Below are 17,793 nucleotides of genomic sequence, written 5' to 3'. Positions count from 1 at the left end.
GGAGATGAACTTCTCTGCCTGACAATGACTTATCTCTAACTCTATGACATGGCCCGACATGACTCACTTTTTTCGTGATTTTTCCATTTAGCATTGTCTTGCGTGAGGGAGGTCCATCCTAGCTTGATGCCTTTTTCCAACCGTATCTCGATTTCAAAGAAAAAGCGTGATGCATATATTAAACATAGTAAAAAGCCCATTTCAATGTAATATAATTCAAAGAGAATATCTCTGACCTATGAGTGTTCAAATAACCCGACAACCCAAACAACTCGGACTACCCAACCTAAGATGTAAGAGTTGGATTAAGTTAGTTTTGTTCTTGGGTTAATTTATTTGTTTGTTGGGTTGAGTTGGGTAAAAAAAATTAGGTTGACCCAACCAAACTGAATCATACATACATACATATACATACAAACACACACACACACACATATATATAATATGTTTCTCTTTGTTTAAAGTTTGATTACTTTGTATTAATTAATTTGTGATAAAACTATTATGATATTTGTTTTTGTTTAAAATTGGAAATAAATATCATAGATATTTAGTGTTTAGAATTTGAATATCATGAGACTTTGGGTAAGTCATGTGTTGTCTATAAATTTACATATTTTTAATTAAAAAGAAAAAATAAGTTATAATCCGACAAAAATAAGTTATAATCCGACAACTCAATCTAATTTTGATTATGTTGGGTTGGAGTATTTATTTGGGTTCTCTAGGTGGCCAACCCAACCAATCAAAATTTTAAGTTGGTCCAAAAAACACCGTCAAGTCTATCTAACCCATGTACACCCCTACTTTGATCCAATGACATAATCCAATGCGAGATCATTTTTTTCACAATTTTTCTATTCGAAATCACCTCCCATGAGAGAGGTCCAACCCCAATCGATGTTTTTTCCATAGTCCTCTCCTTTGAAACCATGTTGTCAGTTAAAACACTTATAGTGCATTATGATGTAAACATAATATTAGAATTTGAACTTTTGTAGGGGTGGGTAAAAAAACCATAAATGTGCTCGAAAATGGCAAGAGTTATTTTCAAATATAGAAAAATAAATCAAAATATTTATAAATGATAGTAAAATATCACATTTTATATATGATAGATCACGATATATTGCTGTTTTTTGCACTCTATTATAAATAAATTGTGATATTTTGTTATTATATATATATTTAGTAATTTTGTCATTTGAATCGGAAAAAAAAAGTCAATTTTTGTTTTGTTTTATAAATGGTTCATTATCCGAAACTAAAACATAGGGCCATTTTCACGAACAAAAATCTCCTCCACTTCTCTTTTTTCCCCCTCCCTCTGCTGAACCTTCCGGCCGTCAATCCCCTCCCAATCTGCTGTTTTTCTCTTCTCCGGCCAGCATTTCCAAGAGCAGCTCACGGGACTCCGGCGAATATCAACGATCGGCGGCGGCGTTTTTCCGAGCTTCTTCTGATTTACCCGTTCCTGGCGATTGGCGAGCTACACTAGCCCTCGTCGTCGACGGTGCTCGAACAGACGGCGACCCACACATCCATAGTTCTCCAGTGGCGCTGCACTGTGCCAAGTGACTCCTCTCCTGCAACCGACGCACAAACGAAACGCAGGCGGCCCATCAAACCCACGCAATCGGACTCGAAGCAACAGCGTTGTTAATCTCGGAGGTCAGCTTCGGCGACTGCCCACGCTTCAATCGGCCCTGAAACGGATTACCCATAGGCTGTGGTGGTCGATTTTTTGAAATCGAACACAATCATAACACTTTTCGAGTCCTCTTGGGTAAGATTTAGTGAGTGAGTACACCCTAAATTCCTTTCGAACTTGAATAAAGTGCTTTAGAATTGTCCCCAACACTTGGGAACTCTTGTTTGTAGAGACCGCGATATACAAATTTGGAATACTTATTGGAAATACGGTTGAAATACAAACCACAGTAGGAAAATCGAAATCGAAGCAATAATAAATAGACGTCTATCGAAATCGAAGCAATAATAAATAGACGTCTATTGGCTTACTCTCGTTGCCGTTTTCCTCTTTCTCTTTTATCCTTACCGTTCCTTTTTGCTTTCTGAAACTTCGGTCTAGGCATTTGCATCTGCACTTACAGAACAATCATGTCAGGAAGATCAAATGGATGCACCATATACGTTGGTATGTTTTTTTTTAAAATCACTATTCATCTTAATTCATGTTTTCTATTCTAATTCGTTGAACTCCTTCGTTTTCCTTTCACGAGGATTCTGTTTGCATTTTTTCTTCTGTGAAGTTTCCTATAAAAATATTATGCTTTTGTTGGGTGGTTGGTTTTATCGTAGTTGTGTTAAATTCTTGCTATCATGTTTTACTATTGGATGTATATGGCATATGATATATTTATCGATTCTCTCACAAAGCTATGTAGTTTTATTGGCGGGTTCATAATTGACCAAAAAGGATTGGGTTATTTGCTGGATTCCTTCCTCTCCAACTTTTTCCTCTCTTGTAATTTTTTTTTATCTCTCGTTATGGCATAATTGATTTGCTGCCTTTGGTTAATAGGGTTGAAACCTAACTTATTTTCTTTTTGTTTTCAATATATCTCTTAGATTATCTTCATTTTTTCTTTAACTGGTACTATCTAAATTTTCACTTTCACCATCGTCTTCAATCTACTTCAATGTGGGGTTTACCCCATTTGAGTATTGCTGCCAGTTTGTCTGTAATATTTCTTTAACATAACTGGTTGTTCAGTGAACGTACTCTTTTGGGGAACTTTTCTTCCCCTTTTATACTTTAACATGATCTATTAAATTTTAAGGATGCAGCCTGCCTACTTGAATTTTAGATGACACATTTTCTTCTGAATTTGATTTTGTTACTTCACTTTTTTTAGGTAATTTTGATGAAAGAGTAAGTGAAAGGGTTCTTTATGACATTCTAATCCAAGCTGGGCGGGTTGTGGACTTGCACATTCCTCGGGACAAGGAATCTGGCAAACCTAAGGGTTTTGCTTTTGCAGAATATGAAAGTGAGGAGATTGCCAACTATGCTGTTAAGCTTTTCTCTGGTCTCGTGAATCTTCATAACCGTACCTTGAAGTTTGCAGTATGTCATTTTATCTCTTTCTCAACGGAAAATTTTCATTTTATCTCCTTTTTTCTTGATGAGCTTGGTTTTCTAACTTACACACACACACACACACATATTTGCTTTATGATTCTGTATTCATGTTATATGCCATCTCCTCTAATTTGACACATTTTGATCAGTAAGTATTAAAATGTCTGGTGCATTTGAAACTTCAGACCTTTTTTTTTATCTTAAAATTTAATGAACTTAATAAAAAGTCAATGATTAAACAGTCTTGGAAGAATATATGATTTGATTTTTATGCCCAAGTTTAGGTGTTCTAAAATATATATTAACTAATGAAGTAATCTTTGTGATAAATTACAGTAGTCCAAAAATTGTATTCCTTCGTATGCCTTATGCAGTATATTGCATAACTTTTTTGAAGTTCTAGAAACTAGATTACAATCCAATTATATTAATTTTTCTTGTTATCATAATTAATTGATGGGAAGAACCAATATATTTGTGGCTCATGATAAATTTAATCTAGTTTAATGTATATCATCAGAATGTCAAATGACTTGGTTAGAAAGCTTTTGGCTTTCCAATTTTAGAGGATGAACATGAGCATTAGTTCATTATTGAAAAACAAAAAAGAAAAGGAAAACATAATTTGTTCACATCACTACTCTAATGACTCCAATAACTGTAGTCTGTTATCGAAGTTGGGAGAATGAAGGTAGATGCTTAAACATGAATAGAAAACCGAAACAAATCTAAATATATAATTTCATCTTTTTTAAGAAATGATATCTATTAGTTTTCTAAAAAGTGATGTCTGTACTGATTTTATAAATAGATAAGAACAGTATCAACAATGAAAAGCAAAACAGATATAAAGATTCCTTTTCCAATTATAGATGGTTTCCTTTGATATATTATTGTTTACTGGCAGTCTCGTTCCAATTTTATAATCAGATGATTGTGGGAAAAAACAAGATTGTGGAATCTTCTTGTATTAGCCTTGATTGTGTGGTGAGCTTTTTAGTTATTGAAATGACACATTGTTTTTGACTTTGTGCGAACAGGTATCTGGTCAAGACAAGCCTTCACCTGGTAGTAATGCAATCACTTCATCAAGTATATCTAATAAATCAAGGTCGCAGATTTTTTCAGGTTACTCTAATGAAATATCTCAATATTCCAATCGCTTTTCCACATCATGTAGGTTTACGACATATCCAGAGAACCATCTAGAAGGTGATTTTCCTTATTCTTTATAAGTCTTTGCTTTGTTAGTTTTGCTAAGAAATTGTGTATTTTTACTTTATTGGCCTTTCCCACATAGTTCAACAAACTTTTATTTCTTTTATTCAGCGCTTCTTTACCCTGGGTTAGTTAACCAATATAATGGGTATGGATCACATTTGGATAACTACAATAAAGAATACAGTCAGAGGTATTCTGGGACAACTTTGGATAGCCTTAACCAACCTAAATCACGCCGTCGTGATACAAGTTTTCCAGTAGATTAACCACCTTACAAACTTTTGAACTAATGCAGCCAGTGCCTTCCATTTTGGAATCTGAATGGTAATACAAGTCTTAGGAAAAGTTGAACCTTTTAGATGGATGTAGAAGGATTGGTGGAAAATGTACCATATTTGCCATGGATCATGCTGGTTTTTGTTATGTAATGCATAGTAAATGCATAGTCATTCTATAGGAGTATGTGTTCATATGATTTGGCTGTGGTATTTTAAACTTATAGTTGATACTCTAACTAATTATTGTAATCTATTTTATTGAATATTCAGATTTTCTGTAATATTCATGTTTAGTGTTATGGAATTATAAATGGTGTTTTTATGGTGACTGAAAGGAATTGCTTTTGGCTTGTGTATATTGAGTATTTAGTTTTTTCTGATGTGCTTTACTTGAGTCAATACATAAATATTATAAACATTTTGGTTTTAATGAAGTGAGCTGGATTACATGTAAACCCATGCATTTTGGTTCGAGTTTATTGCCATTTCTGCGTTTGGACATGCCTGTACAGTTTAATTTTAAGGTATCGTCTAACTTTGCCCACCGACTTTTTGGAAACATTTTAAAAGTAGATTACAAAGAAAATTCATTGATTGTCATCAATCATAATTCTAAAAGCAGAAGAAAAATTGTTACTACGTTTTTGTGTTGTCCTTGTACTCTTATGGTTTTGAGACTTATGCTTCTTATATATCAAAATACGGCTTGATCCGAAATAAATGTATGGCATGCTTGAAATTTTCAAGACGTAATTTCTCTCATCTGGGCTCAAAAGTCCTATTGGAATTGCGAGTACAACATGAAGGTCGATCTGCTAACTACCTTAGAGTTATGATCTTTGATAGTTCTATTTGAAGTTGCCTTTTAGTTTTACTATTCTTTGTATCATAATATGGATTTGTTCATTTTCTTTTATTCTGCCCATTTGTATGTTTTGTGAAATCAAGGATGAAATATCGATGTCGGTATCGAGATTTTAGTTTTGCGGATATATCGATTTTGATGGATATTTCTATAAGTCACTAAATTTATAAAATTTATTTAGATTAATATTTAAGTTGTTTTTACTCCCATACTAATTTATAAATACTTTATTAGTATTCTTGTTCATATTGTAAAAAATAGATTATATTTTTTTAAATGTTTTACGAGTATTTATAAAAGATGTTGGAGATATCCATGGATATTTGATATCGATGTCGAGTCTTTCAATTTATGGATACGTTTATTTGTAAGTGTATGATAAATGGTCTTTCTTTGGCTGCCTTGTAAAGATTTGGGATAAATTGATATAGTCATAGTTTTAGAATTCAAAGACGTTGTACAACTTATAGAACAAATCTTATTCAAGTAGTCGTGATGTAGTCAATAGTTTTAGACTTTAGTTAGCAAGTAGTGTTAAGTGAAATCCTTTTGTATGGATAATAAAATCACTCTGTTTATAATCCAGCTTTAACAGAACCCATACTGAAGCATTTTGATTTTGTGGAATCACCAAGAATTTGAATTAAGGGAGGTTCTACAACTGTGATCAGTATAAGCATAGTTTACCATATAGAGGCCAAACTAACAATGCATCCAACAGCAATGATCTGTTTCTAGAATGCATTTCTAGATCTCTGTTCTAGAAAGCTATACAGGTAACAACAAAGGTGGTTTGACTGGGGCTTTCCTTTCATTACTTCTTTGGCAACGAGGGAACCGCGTCTGCATCTGCATCAAGTGGTGGAACGCACTCCTTAGCCGAATTGGTTGAAGGAGAGCGAAGAGGCGGCAACTCTCCTAATCCATCCCACGAGGAATGGTTTCTTGTGCAAATGCGGTTCGACTGGTGGCTTCCCTTTGATTAAATGTATATCTTCCATATAATTGTAACTAGAATTGTTTTTCTGCTTAACAAACCGACTTCAACGGGGTAGCAACCAGATGGTTGCGCTTGTAGAAAATCTAGAGCTGATATTGGTCATAAGAATGGGTTCAATGACTTGTCTAGATTTACATTGCGAACGGCAGGAGCTTCCAGACATAGTTGGGGATAGGGATGTACATGGGTTCGGTTGAGGGTATTTTTTGGACTTACCTGTAATTGACAACCCAAATAACCCAAATGAAGTTTCCAATCCAATCCAAACCTTGAAATTCGGGTTGGGTTGGGATAAGTTGTCGGGTTATAACTTATTATTATTTTTTTTTATAAAAAATATGTAAATTTAAATACAATACATGACTAATAACTAAAATCTCATAAAATTAAGATGCTAAATACCAAATATCTATGATATTTATTGTAAATTTTAAACAAAGATAAATATCATAACAATTTTAAAAGAAAAATATTAAAAATTCAAAAATTAATCAATACAAAGAAATCAAACTTTAAACAAAGAAGAATGTATATATTTATACAAAATTTGGGTTGGGTTGGGTCAATCCAAAAATTTTTTTTAGCTAATCCACAACCCAATCCAATAAAAATAGAAAAATTCAACCACAACCCAATCCAATAAAAATAGAAAAATTCAACCCCAACCCAAGAACAAAACTAACCCAACATAACCCTTACATTTTGGGTTGGGTAGTTCGGGTTCGGGTTGTTGGGTTATTTGAAAACCCCTAGTTGGGAAAGTAGTTAAGTAATTTCTCAAAAAGAAAATATGTTTTGAGAAATTATTTTAAATGTCAAATTGCTCATACTATTTTTACATATAACTAAATATCACATTCTATTAGTGATAGACTGTCACACCCCGCACCAGATTACCCTTCTAACTTGGATAGAATGGTGACTACAGTAATTACCAACCCTTTTGTTGGCATTTACGGCCTATCTTACCTGTTAAATTTTGCTCAAACCTTGAATACATACATTTTAATTCAGAATTTAACACATTTACATTACAGAGTTTTGTAACATTGTTTATACATGGATATTACGACTTAGTGAGCCCCATCAAGAATACTAGTCTCTAGACATACACATGTGTACTAACTAATACAGGTCTTCAATTACGCTTCCTTCAACCTGATTCTTTGAGTGGCAGAGTAGCAACAGAAAAGTCTTTTGGGAACTGACCGCTACCTTAAGGAAAACATTTGAAAACATGAGCTAGAAGCCCAGTGAGTGACTTAATAAAACATAAATCTCATGCTTAAACTGAAAGCTCGAAAACATAATACTGGAACTAAAATATACCAAGCAAACATGTACATAAAACCTTTAAAACCATTGTATCTGAAACCTAAATCTTAGCTGAGAATGAACATTTATCACTCTAATTCCCAGTGCCAAACCATGGCCAAATGTGACTTCTACTTCGATCTCTTTATACTGAACTATGGCTAGGAGAGATCCCTACGTCGATTTCTTTAAATATACCGATGGACATTTCAAGCAACTTCCTCTAGACATTAGTATTGATAACTACTCTTAAACACCATTAAACATCATTATTCCTTAGTTGAGAACGAGCATACCTCGCTCTAGCTCTCAACGTCTGTTATCGGCCACGAGACCTATGCTTCGGCCTCTCTTTGCTGGTTTAAGGCCTAGAGACCCATACTTCAGCCTCTCCTTCAAAATTACCTACATGTACGTGGAGGTTTCTATGTACCGTCAACACCTTAGGTACATTTATTCAGATGCCTTTCTTACCTTCAGTACTCATCTTCATTGTGTTTAGAAATATCAATGCATATACTTTGGCAATCTTAGGTATATAAATATAGTACATCAAGCTTCACCCAACCTTAGTTTTAACCCTAACGCATGCTTCATACTTTATAAAATAAGTTGCCTTAAATCATGTTGAACTAGCTTATAAAAACCATTAGCATGCGTTAGACATGGAAAACATACTTGGAAAACCCATACATTAGTAACATCATGCATTGATCATGCTTTCAATCATAGAAATAAGTTGCTTGGAATCAAATAAAATTTAGCATGAGAATAACCTTGCTCAATCCCTCGACGTCGTATTACTTACGTGCACGTGCTCATAACTGAGCACCGTCGTACCTTAGGTACTGAACTAGGATACTTTCTCATTATCCTTCAGTATCATTAGGATACCTTCTCATTGTCCTTCAGTATCCGTCGTACAACTAGTTATAAGCATTTAGTTGAAAATTAAGGCTTAGTGCTCAAATCATCATACTAGTTCATCATAAAAATGGAGTTACTAAAACATGCTGAAAGTATTTGGACAAGATAACATATTTAAATCATGTCAATTTCCATGGAAAACATGCTTTACTTAGCTTGAGAAATAGTTTCAAACATATGTTGCTTGACACTTCATTTAAACACTTAGCATGAGAAATAACTTCAAAGAAATCATAGTTTCTAAAATCATTAAAACATTAAATCATCACATAGTCAATCACAACTCGTCGGGGCTTTTAACGGGTATACGCCTCTCGTAGCTCTTCTTGGCCTGAAAGGACATAATTCCCGATTAAATTCCTTAGAATTCTTAGCAAAATACCGCAAACAGTTCATTTACTAATGAAACTTTCATCAACAAAGACAACATTGCTAGCGAGATAATCATTATGAGTGAATTCATCCTCATGAGCGAGATCCTCATCATAAAATTAGCGAGATTATCATCTTGAGCGAGATCCTCATCCTCCACATCTCGCCCTCGCTCTTCATGGTGAGTTGTTTGCTTGTTCTTCCTAAGCAACTGTCTGCTTCTGCACAAATTCTCTGTTTCAACTTCAAAAATTCATAACTCAAAATACTGAACTCTTTTCAAGAAACTTTCTTCTACAAACTTGTTTAGAATTGAGTAACTTTCTTACCTTAAAATTTCAGCCGAATATTCCTTATGGTTTGGCCTGGAGCTTCCAATCTTCACCTCGGGTCTTGATTAATCCGAGATTCTGTCTCTTCTACAAATTCCTCACTTTTTGTTCTTCTCTTGCAATCTTTCTCCGACAAGACAACCTAAAAAACTAGATTATCTCAGCTTTCAAATGACACCGATTTCACTAAATTTGCTCATGTAGATTGCCGAAACCAAGCTTTCGAAGTTCCTCTTCCTTTTAATCTTCTTGCCGCCTTCGGAGTTCAAGGATTAACCGCCACGTCACCCCATATTTAGTGCCTCCAGCCAAACCAATAAGTGAGCTTTCCTATTTAATATGTTTTTCTATTCCTTTCTCCACAACTCCTATAAATAACATGGATTTTCACTTATTAGATATTTAATATATCATTCCTTTGGCTAAACATACTTGTCTAAGAAATTTAGAATTCAGGGTTTACATTCACCTCCCCCTTTAAAGAAATTTCGTCCTCGAAATTTGCTCAGACTTATTTATAACTAGAGTTTCATAACATCCTTTGGTCGTAAATTTTACAACATTTTTCTCTTTTTATTTTTTTACTACGCTTTCGTTGCACTATTCTGATATTAACTTTGTTCATGGTAGATAATATTAGTACGTATGAACAACTTGGTCATCATAGTTCACTGTATTTGTCACATCCTTTGGTGACTCTTCCATTCTCCACTGAGTCATAGTACTCATTTATTACGAAGGTGGTCCTTTTCTATTTCCCAGCAATACCACTGAAACATTCTTTTCCAGTTGTCACATCTTTGAATTAATTGCTAGCTGTAAAATCAATGTTTAGGTCAACTAAACTTCTCGAGCTAACCGAGGGCACTCTTTTTAGAATGTCCTTCCTATCCATACTTGGGAGAAAACATTCTTTCTACTATAACATTCCCCAACTATGGCTTACCATACTATATACAAAAGGTTTTCTTAACTGTACTAGTCCCTAGCTCAGTCACAATTCAAACTTTGAGTTATTACCTGGAACATCAGCAGATCTGGACCTTTTCCTTTTTGTCTTCTGCTGACCATTTTGTTCCTTATTTTCTATACTCAACGTACCCCTGGTACACTTTGAGCTCATTGTTGCTCATTTTTTCTCTCATCTCAAGATTAATCTGACAAGGACTTCCTCTAGATTACACCCTTTCCTCTGAATTCACTAGAATAGACTTCATGTTTGCCACTAATCTTTGAGCAAACTTGCTACACATTCTATTTCTAGTGAAACGTCTATGTTTACTTGCGTGACTCCCAACTTCCACTCAAGTACCGATAGTGGATTGAGTAATCTTGCCGGAATCTGCCTTCCAGGTTTCACTTGTTGACAAATCAAACATCACATAGTACTTTTCTTATCTTGCTAGACTATGCCTTAGTCTATTAGTCTAGAGTGGTCATTCTGCTCACTCCTTATCATTCTTTACTACGTTACTACTTAACCGAGAAGGAACCTTTTTGTTCACTTCCTAAAACATAATTTGCATCCTTAGTTGAGAGAGAACCTTTACTCAATTCCTCAACGTCAATCCATAGTTAGTGTGGAGTGATCTCGACACTACCAATAATAACTTTTCTTTCATCATGTGATTCTAGTTTAAGTACCGTCGTACCTTAGGTACTACTGCTCAGATACCTTCTCCGTGTACTTCAGTATCGAGCTGCTTGGATACCTTCTCCATGTCCTTCAGTATCGAGCTATTCAATTTTTAAGACTGAGCCTCAGTACCTTCTTCGTGTACTTCAATACTGAGCCACTCATACTCAACTTGCATATTTTTATCTTTCAACAACTTAGTTGCCCAAAAACATTCTATACTAACACATCTTCATGGTCATTGAAAAGCATAGCATAAATATAACATTAATGTGAGTTACGTTGCTTGGTAGCTATTTGAGAATAGTTGTCATAAATAGCTTTCAGTAAACATGCATTGCTAAACATTCATAAGCTTTAGCAATTTACTTAAAACATTTAAAGCATCTAGAGTCACTCACTCCTGCTGCTGGAACCATATGACCAGGAAATACAACCTAGTCTAATAAAAAATCACATTTGCTGAACGTGGCATACAACTGCTTCGCTCGCAGCGTCTGCAAAACTATCCTCAAATGGTTCCTGTGATCTTCCATACTGCTTAAATACACCAATATGCCATCGATGAAGATTATTATGAACTGATCCGAGTAGAGATGGAATATTCTATTCATCAAGTCCATAAATACTGCATGGCATTCGTTAGTCCAAATGACATTACTAGGAACTCGTAATGTCCATACCTCGTCCTGAATGCAGTTTTTTGGAACATCTGCCTCTACCTTCAACCGGTGATACCCTGATCTCAAATCTATTTTAGAGAAAATCGTGGCTCCCTTTAACTGATAAAAGAGATCACCTATACCAAGCAATGTGTACTTGTTCCTGATTGTCACCTTGTCCAACTGCCTATAATCTATACATAACTGAGAGTACCGTCTTTCTTCTTGATAGAAGACCGATGCTTCCCAAGGTGACACATTGGATTTGATGTAACCCTTATTTATTAATTCTCGTAACTGAACTTTCCACTTCTTAAGTTCTTATGGCACCATCCTTAATGGTACCTGAAAAATAGATGTTGTACCTGGAATTAAATCGATAGTAAACTCAACTTCCCTGTCAGGTTGTAAATATGATAACTTTTCAGGAAAAACATCCAGGAACTCTTGTACAACTGGTACATCCTCAGGTTTCAGTTTCTCACCCTACGAAACCGTCATAGGCCTAAATAGGCTTCACATCTTTTACTTAGCAGCTTTCTAGCCTTCACTGCTGATATTAAGCTTCCTGAAACATTCCTTTGCTTCCTACAAATATTGTCTCTTGCCCTACCAAATCTCTCGAACACTATCTATTCTTAAAACAATTCATACGGTCGTAATATTTATTCGGGAAATCCATGCTCCAAAGTGACACCAATTCCAGGAAACCTAACGGAATCACTTCATAACTATAACTATCAACAACTACCCAGAGTCTGTAAAACTATTATACTATTACAACTTCTCCACAACATAATAATAACTACTTAGGGACATGCTCTCTACAATCTTCCTTACAAGCAGTGCAACATGCTAGATAACAATAAAGGTATAACAAACGTGAAGTCTATTATAGTGAATTCAGAAGAAAGGGTGTAATCTAGAGGAAGTCCTAGTCAGATTAATCATGAGAGGAGGGAAAAAATGAGCAACAATGAGCTCGAAATGTACCAGGGTTATGTTGAGTATAAAAAATAAGGAACAAAATGGTTAGTAGAAGACAGAAAGAAAAAGGTCCAGATCTGCTGATGTTCCAGGTAATAGCTCGAAGTTTGAATTGTGACCGAGCTAGGGACTAGTACAGTTAAGAAAACCTTATGTATACAGTATGGTAAGCTATAGTTGGAAAATGTTTTAAGTGAATTGCTAAAGCTTATGAATGTTTAGCAATGCATGTTTACTGAAAGCTATTTATGACAACTATTCTCAAATAGTTACCAAGCAACGCATCTCACATTAATGTTGTATTTATGCTACGCTTTTCAATGACCACGAGGATGCGTCAGTATAGAATGTTTTTGGGCAACTAAGTCGTTGAAAGATAAGAATATGCAAGTTAAGTATGAGTGGCTCAGTACTGAAGTACACGGAGAAGGTATTGAAGCTCAGTCTTAGAAATTGAATAGCTCGATACTAAAGGACGTGGAGAAGGTATCCAAGCAGCTCGATACTGAAGTACACGGAGAAGGTATCTGAGCAGTAGTACCTAAGGTATGACGGTACTTAAACTAGAATCACATGATGAAAGAAAAGTTGTTATTGGTAGTGTCGAGATCACTCCATACTAACTATGGATTGACGTTGAGGAATTGAGTAAAGGTTCTCTCTCAACTAAGGATGCAAATTATGTTTTAGGAAGTGAACAAAAGGGTTCCTTCCCGGTTAAGTAGTAACGTAGTAAAGAATGATAAGGAGTGAGCAGAATGGCCACTCTAGACTAATAGACTAAGGCATAGTCTAGCAAGATAAGAAAAGTACTATGTGATGTTTGATTTGTCAACAAGTGAAACCTGGAAGGCAGATTCCGGCAAGATTACTCAATCCACTATCGGTACTTGAGTGGAAGTTGGGAGTCATGCAAGTAAACATAGACGTTTCACTATAAATAGAATGTGTAGCAAGTTTGCTCAAAGATTAGTGGCAAACATGAGGTCTATTCTAGTGAATTCAGTGGAAAGGGTGTAATCTAGAGGAAGTCCTTGTCAGATTAATCCTGAGAGGAGGGAAAAAATGAGCAACAGTGAGCTCGAAATATACTAGGGGTACGTTGAGTATAAAAAATAAGGAACAAAATGGTCAGCAGAAGACAAAAAGGAAAAGGTCCAGATCTGTTGATGTTCCAGATAATAGCTCGAAGTTTGAATTGTGACTGAGTTGGGGACTAGTACAGTTAAGAAAACCTTATGTATACAGTATGGTAAGCCATAGTTGGGGAATGTTATAGTAGGAAGAATGTTTTCTCCCAAGTATGGATAGAAAGGACATTCTAAGAAGAGTGCCCTCGGTTAGGTCGAGAAGTCTAGTTGACCTGGAAAAGGTCCAGATCTGCTGATGTTCCAGGTAATAGCTCAAAGTTTGAAATGTGACTGAGCTAGGGACTAGTACAGTTAAGAAAACCTTACGTATATAGTATGGGAAGTCATAGTTGGGGAATGTTATAGTAGAAAGAATATTTTCTCCCAATTATGGATAGAAAGGACATTCTAAGAAGAGTGCCCTCGGTTAGGTCGAGAAGTCTAGTTGACCTAAAATTGATTTTACAGCTAGCAATTAATTCAAAGGTGTGACAACTGGAAAAGAATGTTTCAGTGATATTGCTGGGAAATGGAAAAGGACAACCCTAGTAATAAATGAGTACTATGACTTAGTGAGAATGGAAGAGTCACCAGAGGATGTGACGAATACAGTGACTATGAGGATCAAGTTGTTCATAGGTACCAGTATTATTTACCATGAACAAAGTTAATATCAGAGTAGTGTAGCGAAAGCGTAGTAAAAAAAGAAGAGAAAAAGAAGAAAGAAAAGTAGAAGATTGTAAAGTTTACGACCAAAGAATGTTATGAAACTCTAGTTATAAATAAGTCTGAGCAAATTTTGAGGACGAAATTTTTTTTAAGGGGGAGGTGAATGTAAACCCCGAATTCTAAATTTCCTAGACAAGTACGTTTAGCCAAATGAATGATATATTAAATATCTAATAAGTGAAAGTCCATGTTATTTATAGGAGTTGTGGAGAAAGGAAAAGAAAAACATATTAAATAAGGAAGCTCACTTATTGGCTTGGGCTGGAGGCATTAAATAGGGGTGACGTGGCGGTTAATCCTTGAGCTCGGGAGGCGGCGGAAAGATTAAAAAGAGGAGGAACTTCGAAAACTTGGTTTCGGCAATCTACATGAGGATGAATTCACTCATAATGATTATCTTGCTAGCAATGCTGTCTTTGTTGATGAAAGTTCCATTAGTAAATAAACTGTTTGAGGTATTTTGCTAAGAATTCTAAGGAATTTAACCGGGAATTATGTCATTTCAGGCCAAGAAGAGCTAGGAGAGGCGTATAACCCGTTAAGAGCCTCGACGAGCTGTGAGCGACTATGTGATGATTTAATGTTTTAATGATTTAGAAACTATGATTTCTTTGAAGTTATTCCTCAAGCCAAGTGTTTAAATGAAGTACCAAGCAACGTATGTTTGAAGCTATTTCTCATGCTATGTAAAGCATGTTTTCCATGGAAATTGACATGATTTAAATATGTTATCTTATTCAAATACTTTTAGCATGTTTTAATAACTCCATTTTTATGAAGAACTAGTATGATGGATGAACTAGTATGATGATTTGAGCACTAAGCCTTAGTGTTTAACTAAATGTTTATGACTAGTTATATGACAGATACTAAAGGACAACGAGAAAGTATCCTAGATAAGTACCTAAGGATACTGAAGGACAATGAGAAAGTATCCTAGTTAAGTACCTAAGGTATGACGGTACTTAGTTATGAGCACGTGCACGTAGGTAATACGACGTCGAGGGATTGAGCAAAAGGGTTCTCCCCAACTAAGGTTGACGTTGAGGGTTAGATCTAGTAGTTCACTCTCAACTAATGATAAAGGCAGTCATATCTTCTCCTAGACTAGAAGGATAGTTTGAAATTGCTAATGCTTAGGAATGTTTATCAACACATGATGTTACTATGAGTTTCCAAGTATGTTTTCCATATCTAACGCATGCTAATAGTTTTTACAAGCTAGTTTAACACGATTTAAGTCAACTTATTTTATAAAGTATGAAGCATGCGTTAGGTTTAAAACTAAGGTTGGGTGAAGCTTGATGTACTATGTTTATATACCTAAGATTGCCAAAGTACATGCGTCGATATTTCTAAACACAATGAAGAGGAGTACTGAAGGTAAGAAAGACATCTAAATAAATGTACCTAAGGTGTTGACGGTACATAGAAACCTCCACGTACACGTAGGTAGTTTTGAAGGAGAGGCCGAAGTATGGGTCTCCTAGGCCATAAACCAGCAAAGAGAGGCCGAAGCATGAGTCTCGTGGCTGATAACAGACGTTGAGAGCTAGAGCGAGATATGCTCGTTCTCAACTAAGGAATACTGATGTTTAATGGTGTTTAAGAGTAGTTATCAATACTAATGTTTAGAGGAAGTTACTTGAGATGCCCATCGATATATTTAAAGAAATCGACGTAGGGATCTCTCCTAGACATAGTTCAGTATGAAGAGATCGAAGTAGAGGTCTCATTTGGCCATGGTTTGGCACTGGGAATTAGAGCGATAAATGTTCATCCTCAGCTAAGATTCATGTTTCAGATACAATGATGTTAAAGGTTTTATGTACATGTTTGTTTGGTATATTTTAGTTCTAGTATTATGTTTTCGAGCATTCAGTTTAAGCATGAGATTTATGTTTTATTAAGTCACTCACTGGGCTTCTAGCTCACGTTTTCAAATGTTTTTCTTTTCAGGTAGCGGTCAGTTCCCAAAGGACTTTTCTGCTGCTGCTCTGCCACTTAAAGGAATAGATTGAAGGAAGTGTATTTGAAGACCTATATTAGTTAGTACACATGTGTCTGTCTAGAGACTAGTATTCTTGATGGGGCTTACTAAGTTGTAATATCCATGAATAAACAATGCTACGAAACCCGCTAATGTAAATGTGTTAAGTTTTGAATTAATATGTAAGTATTCAGGGTTTGAGCAAACTTTGAGCAAACTTTAACAGGTAAGATGGGCAGTAAGTGCCAGCAAAAGGGTTGGTAACTGTTGCAGTCACCATTCCATCCAGGTTAGGAGGGTAATCTGATGCGGGGTGTGACATAGACTTTGAATCATTTAGTATCTGTTACTAATAATTCAGTGTTTATCACTAATAGATAGAGACATTTTGTTATATTTATAAATGTTTTGTTTCATTTTTCTATTTATTTTATTTTATTATTACTTTTTAATTCGAAAATTAATTTTGGAACCAAACACAATAATTTAAAATTACTTTTAAGAATTTGGAATTAAACATAAATATGATTATATAAAAAATAATTGCACCTAAATATCTTTTTTCTAATTTCATTAAAACAAGGGAGATTTTCAAAAATAGAAATTAGGGAAATTATTTACATAAAAATAGCAAAATTTAATCTTCTATGATAGAGGATGATATAAGCTGATAAAAGTCTATTAGTGTCCATCAGTAGTGTCTATGAGTGATAGAAATTGTTAGAAATCTATTAGTGGTACTATGTGATAGATGTTGATATAAGTCTATCGGTCTCTATCAATATATTTTTTTCTTTTTTTTTGCTATTTTTATAAATAATTTGACATTTTTTTATCTGTGAAAATTTTCCTTAGAACAATCCCTTGTGAACATGCACTAAAGTATCTCTTGTCAAGAGATGTAAGAACAATAGTATGAAATTTAAGGATTAGACAAATATAAGTTTTAAAAAAAAAATTAAAAGAAAAAATGTTATCAAACAAGGATTATTTATTTATTTATTTATTATTATTATTTTTTAATAATAAGAACATTTGAACCTCTGACGTTGAGGTTAGTTAAATTCTCTGGGATTAAAATACTATGCACAAGAGAAATTCAAAGCAACGCGAGAAATCAAAGCAATAATAAATAGGAACTTATTTAGTAGACAACTTGAAAAACAAGAATATGAAAATAAACATCTCATTTGTTAACTACTTTGTTTAAGATTTTTGAAAATTAAACTTACTTTCTCTTAGTT

General features: G+C 34.7%; 1 protein-coding gene across 6 annotated transcripts; it reads left to right on the top strand.

Annotated features, from left to right (window-relative positions):
- The first annotated feature begins 1,206 nt into the window (after positions 1-1,206).
- LOC120079838 (uncharacterized) lies at positions 1,207-16,943 on the top strand. Of its 6 annotated transcripts, none has more exons than XM_039034264.2 (5): positions 1,207-1,786; positions 2,093-2,158; positions 2,880-3,091; positions 4,147-4,318; positions 4,436-4,939. In XM_039034264.2, exons 2-5 carry the CDS (start codon positions 2,122-2,124, stop codon positions 4,591-4,593), a joined length of 579 nt encoding a protein of 192 aa, XP_038890192.1. In that variant the 5' UTR covers positions 1,207-1,786; positions 2,093-2,121; the 3' UTR covers positions 4,594-4,939. The 6 variants fall into 6 exon arrangements, with proteins under 6 accessions (XP_038890192.1, XP_038890195.1, XP_038890196.1 ...); XM_039034267.2 differs by lacking the exon at positions 4,436-4,939 and adding an exon at positions 16,519-16,943 and having other exon boundaries at positions 1,272-1,786; XM_039034268.2 differs by lacking the exon at positions 4,436-4,939 and adding an exon at positions 6,057-6,837 and having other exon boundaries at positions 1,272-1,786.
- The last annotated feature ends 850 nt before the right edge of the window (positions 16,944-17,793 follow it).

Source organism: Benincasa hispida, chromosome 6, assembly GCF_027475165.1.
Source record: "Benincasa hispida cultivar pf3 chromosome 6, pf3_genome.v1.1, whole genome shotgun sequence".
NCBI lineage: Eukaryota > Viridiplantae > Streptophyta > Magnoliopsida > Cucurbitales > Cucurbitaceae > Benincasa > Benincasa hispida.
The sequence above is the reverse complement of the archived record's forward strand: the minus strand, read 5'-3'. Positions and strand labels throughout refer to the sequence as shown.